The 16913-nt window shown below is 35.5% G+C and overlaps 2 protein-coding genes across 2 annotated transcripts in view; both read right to left on the bottom strand.

Annotated features, from left to right (window-relative positions):
* zdhhc15a (zDHHC palmitoyltransferase 15a) overlaps window positions 1-16068 on the bottom strand; it is a 24308-nt gene extending 8240 nt beyond the window's left edge. Inside the window, 7 exon segments of the mRNA NM_001442145.1 lie at window positions 1933-2053; window positions 5588-5620; window positions 6029-6098; window positions 9857-9971; window positions 12707-12801; window positions 12906-12932; window positions 15868-16068. Of these exon segments, the coding sequence (NP_001429074.1) occupies window positions 1933-2053; window positions 5588-5620; window positions 6029-6098; window positions 9857-9971; window positions 12707-12801; window positions 12906-12932; window positions 15868-15985 (579 nt within the window). The 5' untranslated portion in view covers window positions 15986-16068.
* Window positions 15641-16913, bottom strand: part of atrxl (ATRX chromatin remodeler, like) — a 39063-nt gene continuing 37790 nt past the window's right edge. Inside the window, 1 exon segment of the mRNA NM_001423350.2 lies at window positions 15641-16913. Coding sequence (NP_001410279.1) covers window positions 16719-16913 — 195 coding nt within the window. The 3' untranslated portion in view covers window positions 15641-16718.

Below are 16913 nucleotides of genomic sequence, written 5' to 3'. Positions count from 1 at the left end.
GGGCCATTTATATGGATTCATATATAGATTAATAAAATGGGAATGGTTGGTGATATTAAACTCCTGTTTGTGGCACATTAGTGTATCTGAGGGGGCAAACTTTTTAAGATGGGTGGTGACCATGGTGGCCTTTTTGAAGTCAGCCATCTTGGATCCAACTTTTGTTTGTTCAATAGGAACATTTCAAACTTATTGGGAATTTCACAAGAAAAACAATGGTGTGCTTGTTTTTAACGTAACTTTATTCTTTCATTTGTTATTTACAAGTTTCTGACCACTAATAAAATGTGTTTAATGTGCTGCCCATTGTGTTGGATTATCAATGCAACCCTCTTCTCCCACTCTTCACACACTGACAACAACACCACAGGAGAAATGCCAGCACAGGCCTCCAGTATTCGTAGTTTCAAGTGCTGCACATCTTGTATCTTCACACCATAGACAACTGCCTTCAGATGACCCCAAAGATAAAACTCTAAGGTGGTCAGATCGGGAGACTTTGGGCATCATTCAACTGGCCCACGACGACCAATCCACTTGACACCCATAATGTGGTGGTGCACAATCTTGCTGAAAAAAACTCAGGGAAGATGCCAGCTTTATTGCATGAAGAGGGAAACATATCATCATGTAGCAATTTAAAATATCCAGCAGCCTTGAGGTTTCCATTGATAAAAAATGGCCCCACTATCTTTGTTGTCTATGGTGTGAAGATACAAGATGTGCAGCACCTGAAACTACGGATACTGGAGTCCTTTGCTGGCATTTCTCCTGCGGTGTTGCTATCAGTGTGTGAAGAGTGGGAGAAGAGGGTTGCATTGACAATCCAACAAAATGGGCAGCACATTGAACACATTTTATAAGTGGCCAGAAACTTGTAAATAACTCATGAAAGAATAAAGTTACGTTAAAACCAACCAATGTTTTTCTTGTGAAATTCCCAATAAGTTTGATGTGTCAAATGACCCTCTTCCTATTGAAAAAAACAAAAGTTGAATCCAAGATGTCCGACTTCAAAATGGCCACCAGTCACCACCCATCTTGAAAAGTTTGCCCCCTCACATATACTAACGTGCCACAAACAGGAGGTTAATATCACCAACCATTCCCATTTTATTAAAGTTTTCCATATAAATGGCCCACCCTGAATATATGTGTTGTGGATGCAGTCCTCCAAATCATTTTTTTTTTATTCCAGGCAAACTTAAAGAAATAAGACTTTCCCCAGAATAAAAATATATTAGAATAAACTTAATTTTTTTCCTTGCTCTCTTAACATCACATGAGAATTCATTACTTTCTATTAATATAAATTGAATATTTTTGAATTATTATTTTATTAATATTAAATGTATTAATGAATAACAAATTAATTATTTTGTCTTTAACTGTATGTACATAAGCCGAACCACTGGCTTGATGCAAAAGAACGAATCTTACTGGTTGCTCAAACTGAATCTGATTGGTTCTCATAGTTTATTGTCTGAGTTTCCATTTGCAAATTTGGATGCTGTGACCAGTTCACTAGTCCATATTTAGCTTATATATGTGAATAAAAGTGTTGCATTTGTACCTGTTCTAAAGGGTCAAACATGGATTAAAGCAATCTTCCATGCCTTGGAATGAGATAAACATGCAAAATGATAACTGTTTTTAAAGGGTGAACTAACCCTAGAAGACTCACAAATGCTGTAAAAGTATTGCTTGTTTGTTCTTTTCCTAGTGTATTTAACTAATGTAAACTAATTAATCATAATTATGGCATACATGAGAGTTCAGTACACTGCAGAAATAATGAAACATAAAATGGACCATCACATAACATAATTTTGACTTGTACTTTCTAATGAACGTAAATGTTTGATGCCAAGTGGCTGTGTGCTCAGCCTAGCCTTGCTAAAATGTGTATGCGGAGACAGAAAAAGTACCCACCCGCCACAGCTGGATGACAGTCGGTGTGACTGTGGAGACGATGAGTAGACAGTACAGCAGCGAGTACAGGAGGAACAGCATGAAGAACTTATAGTTGGAGAATCCCATACAGTTATTCAGCCTGAACAAATTCACAACAACAACAGCACAAAAAAGAGGACAGCAAGTCCCATTGTTATTCAATAAACAAGACGCAACATCCTCAAGTCAATGAAACTAGGTAAATGAAAGCCCTTGTTTGGATCAAATTTCCAATAGCATGCACATTCAAAAACTCATAACACATTCAGGTCAGCTTTAAACAGTTTGTTTTTAGGAGCCTTTAGATTTTAGTAAGGGGTAAAAAATGTTAATTTTAAGAGCCTCAAATACACTTAATTTAATTAACTTAACTCAAATTGTCCAATATTAAAATAAACATTTACATTTAGTGTGAGTCATTTTGATTCATATAGTAGGCGTGAACAGGAGACTTTCAGGTGCAGAAAATTATCTTGAAAAATAATCTATAAAGATATATTAGTGTCCAAAGATTTGTCAAATTTTACTGTTTATCTGTACTGACAAACCATTACAGTGCAAAAAACTAATCTCTTTAATATTAAAGTAAACATTTATTCAAGTAAAATTATTTGTCTCCTTTAGTCTTAAGGTATTTCTTATATTGCTTTTATGTTATTAGTAATAAACATGAAGACATGAAGTGTTTTTTTTTTATAATTTTACTTAAAATAAAATGATTAAACCCAAAGAAGTTAAAATCTGAGATTCCCAGATTAAATGTGGGCGATTCTAGACTTGAAACATGAAACAAAATTCTGAAATAACTCAAATTACATGTCATGTCTAAAAATAATGTTAATTAAAAAAAAGGAGTTTTGCTTCTTTTTCAAACAACTTACTTTAAATGTGCTAAAACAACTAAATCCTTGAGGTTTTTTAATAATTAATTATTTTTTATTCAATCAACTTAAATTTGTAAAAACAATTAAGCTAACAATTGATTTGAGCTAGGACAACACTAATGAATTGTATGGAACTCTCCTATTTGTCCAGTGTTTGTTTGTGTGTGTATTTAGGGACAGTTTGTCTTAAATATTTAAGGTTTCCACTGTATCAATTTTTGAACCCCCCTCTGCCTGCAGAATCATACATTCAGCTTCAATTATCATGATCTAATTTTTACTTTCTGTTTACACTTAACTAAGTAAATTAAACATGTACACAACTCATCAACTTTCTGTAGTATTTGTAATATAAATTATAAATGAATTATTTTATTTTTCAGGTGTCTGTCCCTATGGTCAACTGTTACACAGTATACAAAAAGGCAGAATCAACAAAGCACTAACAGAGAAAGCAAATGACTTGCTTCAAGTGGTGTCACTTCTTCTGGTGGGAAACTCTGGAAGGCATTTAGGATTACATTCATTCTACTCTCAAACATTTGTACAAAAGGTTTTAAAATAAACTAACACTAGATTCATCATTTATCAACTCTGCTATTGTGATATTTCAATGAATTTCTCAAACGACCTAAGCATTACACAGAATTCATTCATTTTCCTTTGGCTTAGTCCCTTTATTAATCAGGGGTCACCACAGTGGAATAAACTGCCAACTATTTCAGTATATATTTTACACAGCAGATGTTCAGCCTGCAACCCAGTACTGGGAACACCCATACACACTTATTTACACATACACTATGGCCAATTTTGCTTCCCTAATTCACCTATAGCACATGTCTTTGGACTTTGGGGGAAACCGGAGCACCCGAAGGAAACCCAGATTAACATAGAGAGAACATGCAAACTCCACACAGAAACACCAACTGGCCCAGCTGGGACTCGAACCAGCGACCTTCTTGCTGTGAAGCGACAGTGCAAACCACTAAGCCACCTTGTCACTCATTGCATAAAATTACAATACATAATATTCAATTTCAGACTTGCCATGTGGTCTCTGATTTCAGGTTAGCATCTTTGCTAAAGAACAAAATGTCAACTATGTTATGGTCAACACTGTTAGTGGTTTAAAAAGTGTTACAAAACTTGAAACAAAAATTAGTAACAATCAAATATTCCATTCACATTCAACTATTTAAATTATTTTAAATTAATATTAGAATAAAGATTTAGTTTTACTCAGTTCAGATTCAGTTTGAAGTCTGTGATGGCCAAACTAGGGCCTGCGCTCCAAAATTGGCCCATTTAACCTTTTGATTTGGCCCGCCAGAGGGAGAATAATGGGGAATTGGGGATGTTTCGAAATTGTCAACTCAAATTTAATGTAACCCTTTGTTTGTTTTATTGTTAAAAGCTAACTGAAATTAAATGTTTCAATTAAATGGAGTAAATTAATCAGATTTAGTCTAAATGTACATATTGTCACTTGATGGATATGACAACACAGAAACTTCAGTAAGCAAATCAGGTCAAAGGCAGATTCTGCTTGACTAGTGTATTCAGCATTGAAATCCACTGTGTTATAAACGTGATTGTTTGTTTTATTGCATTAAGTTATAAATTAAAAACGTATACTGCATTAGTGAACACGATTTAAAGTAATGTTTTCTATTTATTTTGAAATATTAAGAAATAAATTAGGAAATTTACAACTTTAATGAAATATAGTTTGGTATATTTACTTTCAACCCACGGCTCTCAATGATATTTGTTTTTTGGCCCTTCATATAAAAAAGTTTGGGCACCCCTGCTCTAAATGATACAGTTGTCGTGTCCCAGTTAAAGGGGTATGAATGGAAAAATGCCTTAAATGTATACCTGCAATTCTAAAATGAGTCATGTGCTTATTGATTCAATACAATGATATATTCAAATAACATTTCTCATCAACACACACACTTTTATATTAACATATGCACCAGTTTGGGGCGAAGCAGTGGCGCAGTAGGTAGTGCTGTCGCCTCACAGCAAGAAGGTCGCTGGTTCGAGCCTCGGCTCAGTTGGCGTTTCTGTGTGGAGTTTGCATGTTCTCCCTGCGTTAGCGTGGGTTTCCTCCGGGTGCTCCGGTTTCCCCTACAGTCCAAAGACATGCGGTACAGGTGAATTGGGTAGGCTAAATTGTCCGTAGTGTATGAGTGTGTGTGAATGTGTTTGGGGATGTTTCCCAGAGATGGGTTGCAGCCGGAAGGGCATCCGCTGCGTAAAAACTTGCTGGATAAGTTAGCAGTTCATTCCGCTGTGGCGACCCCGGATTAATAAAGAGACTAAGCTGACAAGGAAATGAATGAAAATGAATGCACCAGTTTGTAAGTGATTCATGAAGAAATAGAAGTTTTTACATTTTTAAATAACATATTCTTTATAAAAAGCTACTAATCAAAAAATAATATTGATTTTATTTGACTTTCAAAAAAAAATTTTTTTTAAATAAAAAAAGATTCATATTTTATAAAATAACATACTTAGTTTTCAAATCTTACCCAGAATGTGAAAACACAGCAACCTAATATTATGAAGGCTAAGTGACAAACAGAAAATCCGAACTACTTAAGCAAAGAGAACTAAATTCTGAACTAAACTGATTAAAAATAACAAAACATTTTATAAAACCCATCAATAAGCACTTCAAAAGAACTAAAAACATGCATGTTGAAAGTCAACAGTGTAAAATGTGTCCGTTTACAAACCACAGGCAGTGATGATCCATCTTTAACACACACCTACAGAAGAAAAAAAAAAGAGACAGACCGCATGAGTGAAGTGCACAGGCCACAGGAACTATTCTCATTAAATAATAATAAAAACCCAGTGTAATCAGACACACACACATAGAAAATCTCCACAACCACACACCATCATCATCATTCTCCTCCATCTCACTCTCGCTCATACACTCCGAGCTGGACTTTAATCAAAGGCTGGAAACCTGATCCTGACAGAGAGAAACTCATTTGAGAAGATTCGCTCATATAAATGTGACCAAGAGCTTCAACAACATCCTGTAATTATCGCACACGCTCGCAGATCGCATTTCTACGTCTCGCTTTCATTCAGGCAGGAGTGTGTGTGGATGAGTGGGAGATGCACTGATACACACAGACACGAGAAACAGAGAGGCAGATTCTTACGTTTGGCAGACGGAGCAGTGATGGCAGCGATCTGGTTTGATCAACTGGCAGTGATGACAGAACCTGATAGCTGAGATGAACACACACACACAGACAAGCAAATAAATAAATAAACAACTTTTTCTCTCATACGTTTATTAGAATAGCATAGATTGATTGTAAAATGTGTTAAAGTATATTAGTAGATCATTTGAATTTTACTTGACATAAAATTTTAAAAACTCAGACATAAATGTGCTTTAATGGGCATCTACTACTGTCTAGATTTAAGTCAAGGCTTTTAATTCACAAATAGATCACACCAATCCATATAATTAATGATAAGCAGAAAAACAAGATAAAGAAAATAAACAGTATTTTTTTATGGACTTTACAGCGTTTAACAAAATGTTTTTTGGATATCCTGGTTTGTGAAGAGGACAGCTCAACCAAATATTAACAGGAATATCTGTAGAAATAGATATTTGCAGTTATGTATTATGTACTAAAATTATTTATTCACTCAATAAGAAAATATATTGTTATGATTTGTTGTTATTATAATTATTATTAATAGTAGTAGTAGTTATTTTCTTTCTTTTTATCTCTCCAGGCATGCCAATATATATTCTATTGTCGGTTGTGTTGACATCAGTGCTCCTGATTCATTCATTTTTTTGTGTCTTATTACTTGGCTCCCTGAAATACTTTAGCCCGAATGGCCAAGGATGATCTTGCCAGTTGTTTTCTCAGAATAAAGCCTGACAGGTTTATCAGCAGCCCAACGCAAAGTGGATGGTTGTTGTTTAAAAGGGCTTTATTATATGAAAAAAACAGATGTACATTATTCCACTTATTCTCCTTCAGCTTAGTCGCTTTATTCATCAAGGTTCACCACAGTGGAATGAACCGCCAATTTATCCAGCATGTTTTAAAGAGGATGCCTTTCCAGCTGCAACCCATAACTGGGGCACACACACATTACAGCCATTTTAGTTTATTTAATTCACCTATACCACATGTGTTTGGACTGTGAGGGAAACCGGAGCACCCAGAGGAAACCATGCCAACATGGGGAGAACATGCAAACTGCACACAGAAATGCCAACTGACCCTGCTGAGACTCACAAACAAGTTTAAAATTCATCCCAGTAAGTTGTGGCCTACAGAGTTGGACTGGTGAACCCAAAGGCTGCCAAGTACTGTGCATCCGGAAAGTATTCATAGCGCTTCACTTTATCCACATTTTTTGTGTTACAGCCTTATTCCAAAAAGCATCAAATTCATTTATTTCCACAAAATTATTAACACAATTGCCCATAATGACAATGTGAAAAAGATTTTTTGAAATTGTTGCAAATTTATTAAACATAAAAATGATTAATTGATGCACCTTTGGCAGCAATTAAAGCTTAAAGTCTTTTTGAATGTGATGCAACAAGCTTGGCACACCTGTCTTTGGGAATTTTTGCCCATTCCTCTTTGCAGTACCTCTCAAGCTCTATCAGGTTGGATGGGAAGTAACGGTGTACTGCCATTTTCAGATCTCTCCAGAGGATTTAGGATTTAGCTCTGGGCTCTGGCTGGGCCACTCAAGGACATTCACCGAGTTGTGTTGAAGCCACTCCATTGATATTTTGGCGGTCAGTGGTTCTAATACTATTTTCACCAAGAACCACCTCAGAAAAAAAATTGTCTCTCCAAGTACCACCACAATCACTAGTATTGAAATAAAGTACCGTAGTTGGCCAAATTAAGCAGCCACAGCACTGCACAGTTAGAGTCATATTCATTTAACAAAGTAATTTTCCAAACAAAATATGAAGCTGATCAGTCAGTTCTTGTCGCGTGACTCGCGTTGCGGCACTCTGAAAAGTTAGGATGTTTTCAAGTGAGTATGCCTGTAATACACAAGCACATCGTGCTGCATTACTCATTCTGCTAGCCTGTGGGTTAAATTTTGGCACTCAAGTGACCGAGATGTAACAAGAGAATACAGTCATTTTTCAAAATAAAAGATTTTTCAAAATAAATTGTTAAATCACTCGGATTATAAATAAAATGGAATTAAGATTTTTTTTGTGGCCCGGTACCAATTGATCTATAGACTTTTGCCGGTCTATGGTCCAAGGATTGGGGACCCCTGCTCTAGCATCTAGTATCTCCTCTGCAAGCACCACGCACCTCTTTTACTAGTTCTGCACTGATTTAATCGATTTTTAGCAGCTGATGATGCGATGCATTAAAAGTAAACGTTCTAAGCACAGCGCTTTGATTGTAGGCTTTAGAGAACAGCCAATGTTTATCACATTGGTGTTATCTTACACATCAACTGATGAAAATTGTATTCATTACTCAGTGATTCCTCCAAGTACCACTAGAAGTAAGCCTGCGTACCACTAGTGGTACACGTACCACAGTTTTAGAATCACTGCTTTAGGTCATTGTCCTGGTGGAAGATGAACTGTCGTCCCAGTCTGAGGTCAAGAGCACTCTGGAGCAGGTTTTCATTCAGGATGTCTCTGAACATTGCTTTATTCATCTTTTTTCTTCTGACTAGTCTTCTAGATCCTGCCGCTAAAAAACATCACAACAGCATGACGCTGCTGCCACCATGCTTTACAGTAGGGATGGTATTAGCCTGGTGATGAACGGTGCCTGGTTTTCTCCAAACGTAATGCCTGGCATTCACTCCTGTTCAATTTTAGTCTCATCAGACCAGAGAATTTTGTTTCTTGTGGTCAGAGTCCTTCAGATGCCTTTTGGCAAATTCCAGGTGGAGAGTGGCTTGTGTCTGGCCACTCTACCATACAGGCCTGATTGATGGATTGCTGATTAGTTGATCACCTCCCTGACTAAGGCCCTTTTCCCTCGACCACACAGCTTAGATGGCCAGCTCTAGGAAGAATCCTGGTGGTTCCAAACATCTTCCACTTATGGATGATGAAGGCCACCGTGCTCATTGGAACTTTCAGAGCAGCAGAAATTTTTCTGTAACCTTATTAATTGCAAAAAAAAAATTCACATTGTCATTATGGGTATTGTGTGTAGACTTTTGTGGAAATAAATGAATTTAACCCATTTTGGAATAAGGCTGTAAGTAAAAAGTGGGAAAAGTGAAGTGCTATAAATACTTTGCGGATGCAATGAAGGTATCGCTGCAACCTGGAAACCTCCAAGTGGGAGGTATTACACCGCAAGTAAGTTGGGTGACCCTCCAAATTAGGAGGGATTTCAACTGCAGGTGGGCTAGTTTTAGATGGTGTAGGAGAAGTAAACATTATTAAAACACATCAGGTTACTGTGAGGTTGGGGTAGGTGTAGATGTTATTAAAACACAAAAATTGGCTTCGAATAGCTGCCCACTGCTTCGGGTGTATGCTCACAGTGTGTGTGTTCTAGTGTGTGTTTCTCACTCAAAAGTGTTTGTGCACACTTGGATGGGTTAAAAGCAGAGAACCAATTTAGAGTATAGGTGAAAACCATACTTGACAAAGGCTCACTTCACTATATTGGGTGCAAAAAAGTTGTTCCTTATAAATCAAACTCAAAAAAACAAACTTAAACACATTCAAAGCCACAGCTATAAATAATCAGCATTTGAATATTCCAATCTGTAACAAAGCAGTGCAGGAATCACTGAAGCAGATTCACTGAAAGCCATTCAAAACACACTAATAGCAGATACAGTGACTGTGAAGGAATCGAGAGTTCAGTGTCTTCGCCTCAATTACATGGTGCTAATACTCACAGGCTCATTGTGAACTGAGTTACATTTGGTCTAGGTCCTGTTTAGTTTTGTTATTTAAGCTGCAACTAATTAGTAATAGCACTCAAAGGTTTCCTGACCTCCAGTTGCTGTACGCGTGTGAACTGGGAGCTTCTGGGAGATTTCCAGAAGAATCGGACTCTTCGCCACATCGTCACGTTCAAGCTCATAGAGCAGCGAGTCTGAAGTAGAGAACTGAAACCGAACACAGACACCCGCACACACACACAATTAGTAAATTAGATGTCGGTGCACTGAGAGGGAGAGGGGTTTCTTTTACTCTCATTTGTCACGTATGACATGCCTGACTTGAATAACTTGCGAGTGGATGGACTGACCCCCGTAAGAGCCTGAATCTACTGATCTCTTCTAACTGAGGGGGTGAACCCAGCAGAAATGTGAAGTAGATTAAATTCCACTAGCAAAAGAGTCATGAGGTTTACTATGGTAGTGATGGAAGGCCATACCCATGCTATGAAGAAAGGCTATTTTTTACATTCCCTAATTAAAGGGAGAGTTAGTTTAGTTTATTTATTTATAAAGTACAATAAAACAACAGTCGTTGACCATTGTGCTGTACAAACCTAAAAGCTAATTATCAAAAATAGACAGCAAAAGATAAAACATACCACACAGCATCAACGATAAATTACAAGACACCAGACAGGTACAATAGGATCAATTTTCTCCCTATTTAAAAGCTCTTTCTAGGAGGTGTAGTTTAAGTTTCCCTCTGAACAAAGATTCATTGGAAATTGTTCTAATGGACACAGGTAGCCCGTTTAACATTTTAGGACCTACTACAGAGAAAGCTCGATCTCTTTTTTTCTTTAAATTGGATCTGAGAATTACTAGTATTTTATGGTTTGATGATCTTAAACATTTGCCAGACATTTTAACAGTAGTACGATTAGAGAGATCAGTCTGAGCCTGACCATTTAATACCCTAAAAACATATCGTTTTTTAAAATGTAATATTTTTTTTAACTCAATTTTAAAACATATCAGCAACCAACTTAGGGAACACAGGAAAGGGGTAATGTGTTCAAACTTGCAGGTGCCAGCACGAAGCCAAGCAGCTGCATTTTGGACCACTTGAAAATGATTTAGATAGGATTGGCCAATACCCACATAAATTGAGTTACAGTAGTCCAAGCATAATAATATAAAAGCATAGATTAATCTCTCAAATTCCGCACGTTTACCCCAAAGTGAGAATTTTCTTTTGGTTTACTCACCCTTAAATGGTTTCAAAACTTGAGAGTTTTTTTATTATGCTGAACACTAAAGAAGATAGTTTGAAGAAAGCTGAAAACCATTACAGGTTTGACTTTCATTGTAGGAAAAACAGAATCTATGGATGTCAATGGTTACATATCTCAAAGAAAGAAACTCAAACAGGTTTGAAAACATTTCAGGTTAAGTAAACAATGACAGAATTCTGTTAATGAAATGCTTTTATGGAATTTGAAGGAAAAGTTTGAGGATTGTCATTATTCACTCACCCTCCATTTGTACCTAACCCGGTTTGGCTGTTAAACTCAAAAGATATTTTGAAGAATGCAAGCAACTGATAGACATTGACAATAGTATTTCCACCCTCCCTACACTATCAGAAATAAAGTTACGTCACTGGTACCTAAAAAGAACAAAAGTGTTCCCCTTAAAATTTGTAGGTAGTAATTTATACCTTTGAGGTACCAATATGGAGCCTTTAAGTACAAATGTGTACCTTTTGAAAAGGTACCACACCAGTGACAGCCCGCGTACCTTTATTTCTGAGAGTGTACTATGGATGGCAGTGGCTACAGGTCTCCAACATTCATCAAAATTTAATGTTCCTAAAAAATAGAAACACAAATGTTTGTAACACTTGACAGTGTCATTTATTAATTCTGGGTGAATGTTCTTTTTAAAGGCAATGAAGTGAGAAAAAAACATCAGAATTTATTACAATCTATTTAAACTACTTGTAAACGCTACTTTGATTTTAAAAATAACTTACATTCAAACTTACAATAACAGCAAGAATACCAACTATAGCTAAAATTATAAATACATTAGTTGTCCCCTGCACCAGCATAAAATATTGTTTATTAAAGTCAGGCACTGCAGATTTGTTGCTGAATAAATTAAATACTCAGGCTTTTTGAAGAAGGTTGGATTCTGATTAGTTGTGACGTTTTTGTTGTTCATCTTCTGCACATAAAACAATCTAAAGGTAGCTCCCATTATAATATCAGTTCTAATAGTATTAGTTTATGAAGTGGATTTTTAAGATTTAGAATGAAACATTTTAATGAATCTTTATAGTCCTTATTGTGTAGTGCCTTCAATCTGATGCCAAATGTGGTTTAATTACACGTTTTTAGTTAATTACGAGTTTTTAGTTATGAATACAAGAATCATGAGAAATCTGATGTTTTGAATGTGACCTTTGGAAAAAAAAGAGCATCTCTTTATTACTGGTTATTTACAAATCGATATTAAATCTTATCCAACACTAATAAAAGTATCATAATGTAATTGATATTTGGCTATCATGGACTGTAATGCTGGTTGTCTTTGACTTTATCGCTCATGTTTCACACTGAAGTCAGCCTAGCTTAAAAAAAATAACAATTAAAAACTGTCATAACAGCAAATAACAGAGATTTGAGTGCAGCAAAAAGGCATTAAGAATATCAAATGTTACAGAGAAAAAGTTGAGTTATATGTGATTATTTTGAAGCATCTATGATGACAGGCCTAAAGTGAGTGAATCAAGTAGTCGTACTATTGTACTTACTATATTACTCACAAACTACCAGAGGTAGGTGCTTCAAAGTATAAAAACATTGTTGCAGCACCATATCCAAAATCTTCACAAGTTCAGTAGGTGAACTTGAGTTTAATGTTTTGATAAAGAACCTTTTATAATGTTACTGTACCTCCACAGAAGGAGAAGACGGTGGAGTGGACACTGCTTTCCAAAACGACCACGAGAACATCCCAAAACACAGGTGGAACAGGCAAAGGAACACCACTGATAGAGACAATGTGTACACTAATTACCAATCAAAGAAAGTGGAAAACATCAAAACTAATTGTTTTCACATAAAAACTTTATAGAATACAAAGATGGCTTACCTCTCTGTGTTGCACTGCTCAGCAGGACTGTCAAACAAAACATTTACAAAATTCAAAGCAGTTATTCACAACATGACTCATATCCATGTTAACTGGCATTATAATCAACTTTTTGACCTTTTGTTCACGGGTTATTATAAAAACAAAAAAAGTCAAAACAAATTTGCATCACATCTTTATTTTAATGCCATGTCAGATTAATCTTCATGGCAAAAACTATTTACAATACAAAAATAAACAATACTGACATAGAAACAAAGTTGTATTCCATTCTTTTTTTAAATTCTTAGTGGTGTCAAACAATTTAACCAAAGAATTTGATCCGTCGTTTACGGGAAGTGGAAGTTAAAGAGTTAATCAAGTTTTAGATTTGCTAATAAAATGTATGAGGTTTATTCAGTGCAAGACCATCAATTTAACCAATAAAACATGAGTTACATGGATATAAACAGCTACTACATTCCTATTCCGCTAATTGTAGTGCAGAGTTGCACACACACAACGCATTTATGCGTTTCTCCAGATTGAATCAAAATGCAGAGTAGTTTAGCTTTACGAACTAAAATACGTTATTTTGTGGTGATGGTGGATTATGAGGTGCCGTATAGGATTTAAATCAAACTTTGCTTATCAACACATACATAAAACACGTGTATATACACCTATAAATTACTCGCATATACACCTATACTACTGGATGTTCAAAACAACACAGATGAAACTTGTGTATATACATATAAACTTGACGCATGAATACACCCACATACACACGCGCATACATATAAACTCGATCCTCACATAAACACTCACATTAACACATGCACATACATATAAACTTGCTGCATGCAAACACACCTATACACACTCGCATATACATATAAACTTGATCTATGCATATACACCCATAAACTCCCACATAAGAATATAAACTTGATGTGTGCATAAACACCCAAATCACACTTGTGCAAACATACAAAATAAAATTCACAAACATATATACAGTAAGTTGTGTATATACATATATGCAAGTGATTTCAGATGTGTGTATGCATGAATTTTCACAGTAAAAGGAAGTTATTTCACTTTAAAAGGAAGTAGTTTAATTTCAACGTAAAAGTCCTTTGAGTGTAATGAGCAAGATTATTATTTGTCATGAATCAGGTTATTGCAAACCTTAAGAAACAGAAATAATGCGATTAATAGAGGAATTACATCTGTTGAATTATGAAAATAGATTATGCTAATTCTAAAAAAAAATAAAATAAAAAGGTAATGCAAAGGAATGCTCCTGCAAAATTAAAGGTTTATTATGCAATTAAATTATTGAAAATGTTATTATGGTTTAATAAATATAGGGTTGCTTAAGTAATCATTTTGAATAAAATATGTTTGTCTAATATTAGTTTTTTATGTTTGTTTTATTATTGGTGTCACTATTCGTCAAGGGTTATGATACACACTTATGTCCAGTAGGGGGCAGGAATGCACTTAAGTGGGTTTTCCTGTCACCAATAAACAGGCTAATGCACCAAAATGCTGGATGCCAGCTGCTGTAAAAATATAAGTAGTAGTTATTAAACACAAAAGGAGTGTCCAGAGAATATATATAGCTTTTCCATGGGGGTTAACTTGACCAACATGATGAGCAGAGACTTTTAATCGGCGTTTTTTTTTTTTTGTATATGCTGAATAATTAACAATCAAAATGATACCAACATCTTGCAATTTTGACACCCACATTGTAAAAACATATAAAAAGCATAATAATTATAAAAATGTAAAAAACAAAACAAGAAGACTATAGGCTGCATTAACATTTGCAATAGAAAAGAGGAGTTTAGTTTGAGTATACATTTATATTTATAATTCTGGTTGCTTTTTGAATGTCCTTTAAGGGTTCTATCTGTCCATTTATATTGGTGCATGTAATTACCTAATTAAATGAAAAGGTTTTAAATAAAAATATTTCTTATTTTGAATAGTCTATTTATATAGACTCATATTTTATATAACACGTTCATAATTTAACATATTTAATCCCTCTATTAATCACATTATTTCTATTTCTTAAACTTTGCAATAACCAGATTCGTGATAAACGTTTGTGAATTTTATTTATTTATTTATTTTTTGTACGTTTGCGTGAGATGTTATAGGTGCATGTAATTAGCATGCAGTGAGTTTGTGTATGTGCGCGTGTTGTTGAGGGTGTATATGCATAGACCGAGTTTATATGTAGCCTATATGCGATTATGTATAGGTGTGTTTGCATGCTGCGAGTTTATATGTATGTGCATGTAAATGTGGGTATTTATGCGAGAATCGAGTTTATATGTATATGCAAGTGTGTATAGGTGTGTTTGCATGCAGCAAGTTTATATGTATGTGCATGTGTTAATGTGAGGATCGAGTTTATATGTATGTGCGTGTGTATTTGGGTGTATTCATGCGTCAAGTTTATATGTATATACACAAGTTTCATCCATGTTGTTTTGAACATCCGGTAGTATAAGTGTATATGCGAGTAATTTATAGATGTATATACACGTGTTTTATGTATGTGTTGATAAGCAAAGTTCGATTTAAATCCTATACGGCACCTCATAGTGGAGAGCATCATTTATTTTCATCAAATCTCATCCATATACAAATGTAAAAGTCCCATGAACGTTTAGTTGGTCTTAAAACACATCTAGTTAGTTAAAGGCAATAAATAACACGGATAACGTGATATTGTGAAATTCAAAACAACTTTAATTCATAGTAAACAGTCATATCAAAGTCTGAAAACATAACTTAAAAAGCAAACCTAAATTTACAGACGCTGAAGCCAAATGTGTATCGTCGATTAGGCTCTCTTATAGACTTTTTTGAACGTTTAATATAAAATCTAGCGTTTAAATATCAATAAATCTGCGTCATTAAACTCTACTTTGAAAGACTGTGCAAAACCATTACTCACTCCAACAGAAGTGAACGACATAGGCGTAGTATGACCACATCACGACCACGATAACAACCAGAACCGGGATCCAGAAGAGAAGCCGCGCGCAGCGCCGGAGACACGCGGGGAGAAGCATCACTGTGTCGGCGTAGAGCAGCGCGAGCCCCGCAGTCTCTGGGCATCTGCGACCGGACCAACGGGTCCATAGTGGTCAAGTACAGTAATAAGAGGAACAGCGCCTCCACAGGACACCTACATATTATTCCTATATTAATTACACACCCATATTATTTCTATATTAGCTTATTGCATGTAAACAGCAGTTAGCTCGCAGTAAGTTAGCTCACCCCAAAATGCACATTTTCTCACCGTTTACTGACCTTCAAGTTCAAAAAATGTTTCTTTTATCCACTAAAGTTATTTTAAAGATATTGGCAACCGGATGGTAGCCAAACATTCTTTAAAAATATTTAATGGTAAACAGAAGAAACTCATTTAGGTTTGAAACAAGTAGGTAAACGATAAAAAAATGATCTTGGGCAAACTATTCCTTTTATTTAACTTTTTGAAAACTTAATTATTTTGGATTTTCTTATTCTGTATCCCAGTTTTTTTTTTTTGTTTTTTTTTTGTCCAAAACATACTTTCCAACATGCTAATACTTGGTTTTGAGGTAGTTAGAAAAGCAGGTCTCAAACATCGAGTCCAAATAGTGTATAAAAATACATTATACATCAGTACAACTGACAACAGTCCAGGTCTGGTCTCTGGTAAGTTTTTCTGATGTTAAAAATACATTCATATGGGCAAACATGCTGACATTTATCATCAAGAATCCCATGTTTTCCACAAATGTAAGAGGAAGTGGGCTAAGAACTGGGTTTTGATGGCAAAATTGAGAAAGCTGCATTGGATTGGTTTAGCAGGAATCTGATGTAGGAGTTGTTAGCCCAAGCAGCGGAGTGCTGGGCAGTGCCCGGTCTGACGGGCAGTGCAGCAGGAGTAGCGTTCCTGGGCCTATAGACAACGGCTCCACGAGTCATAGGCGGCCGAGTATGAACAAA

This window comes from Danio rerio, chromosome 5 (assembly GCF_052040795.2).
Source record: "Danio rerio strain M-AB ecotype USA chromosome 5, GRCz13ab, whole genome shotgun sequence".
Lineage (NCBI taxonomy): Eukaryota > Metazoa > Chordata > Actinopteri > Cypriniformes > Danionidae > Danio > Danio rerio.
The sequence above is the reverse complement of the archived record's forward strand: the minus strand, read 5'-3'. Positions and strand labels throughout refer to the sequence as shown.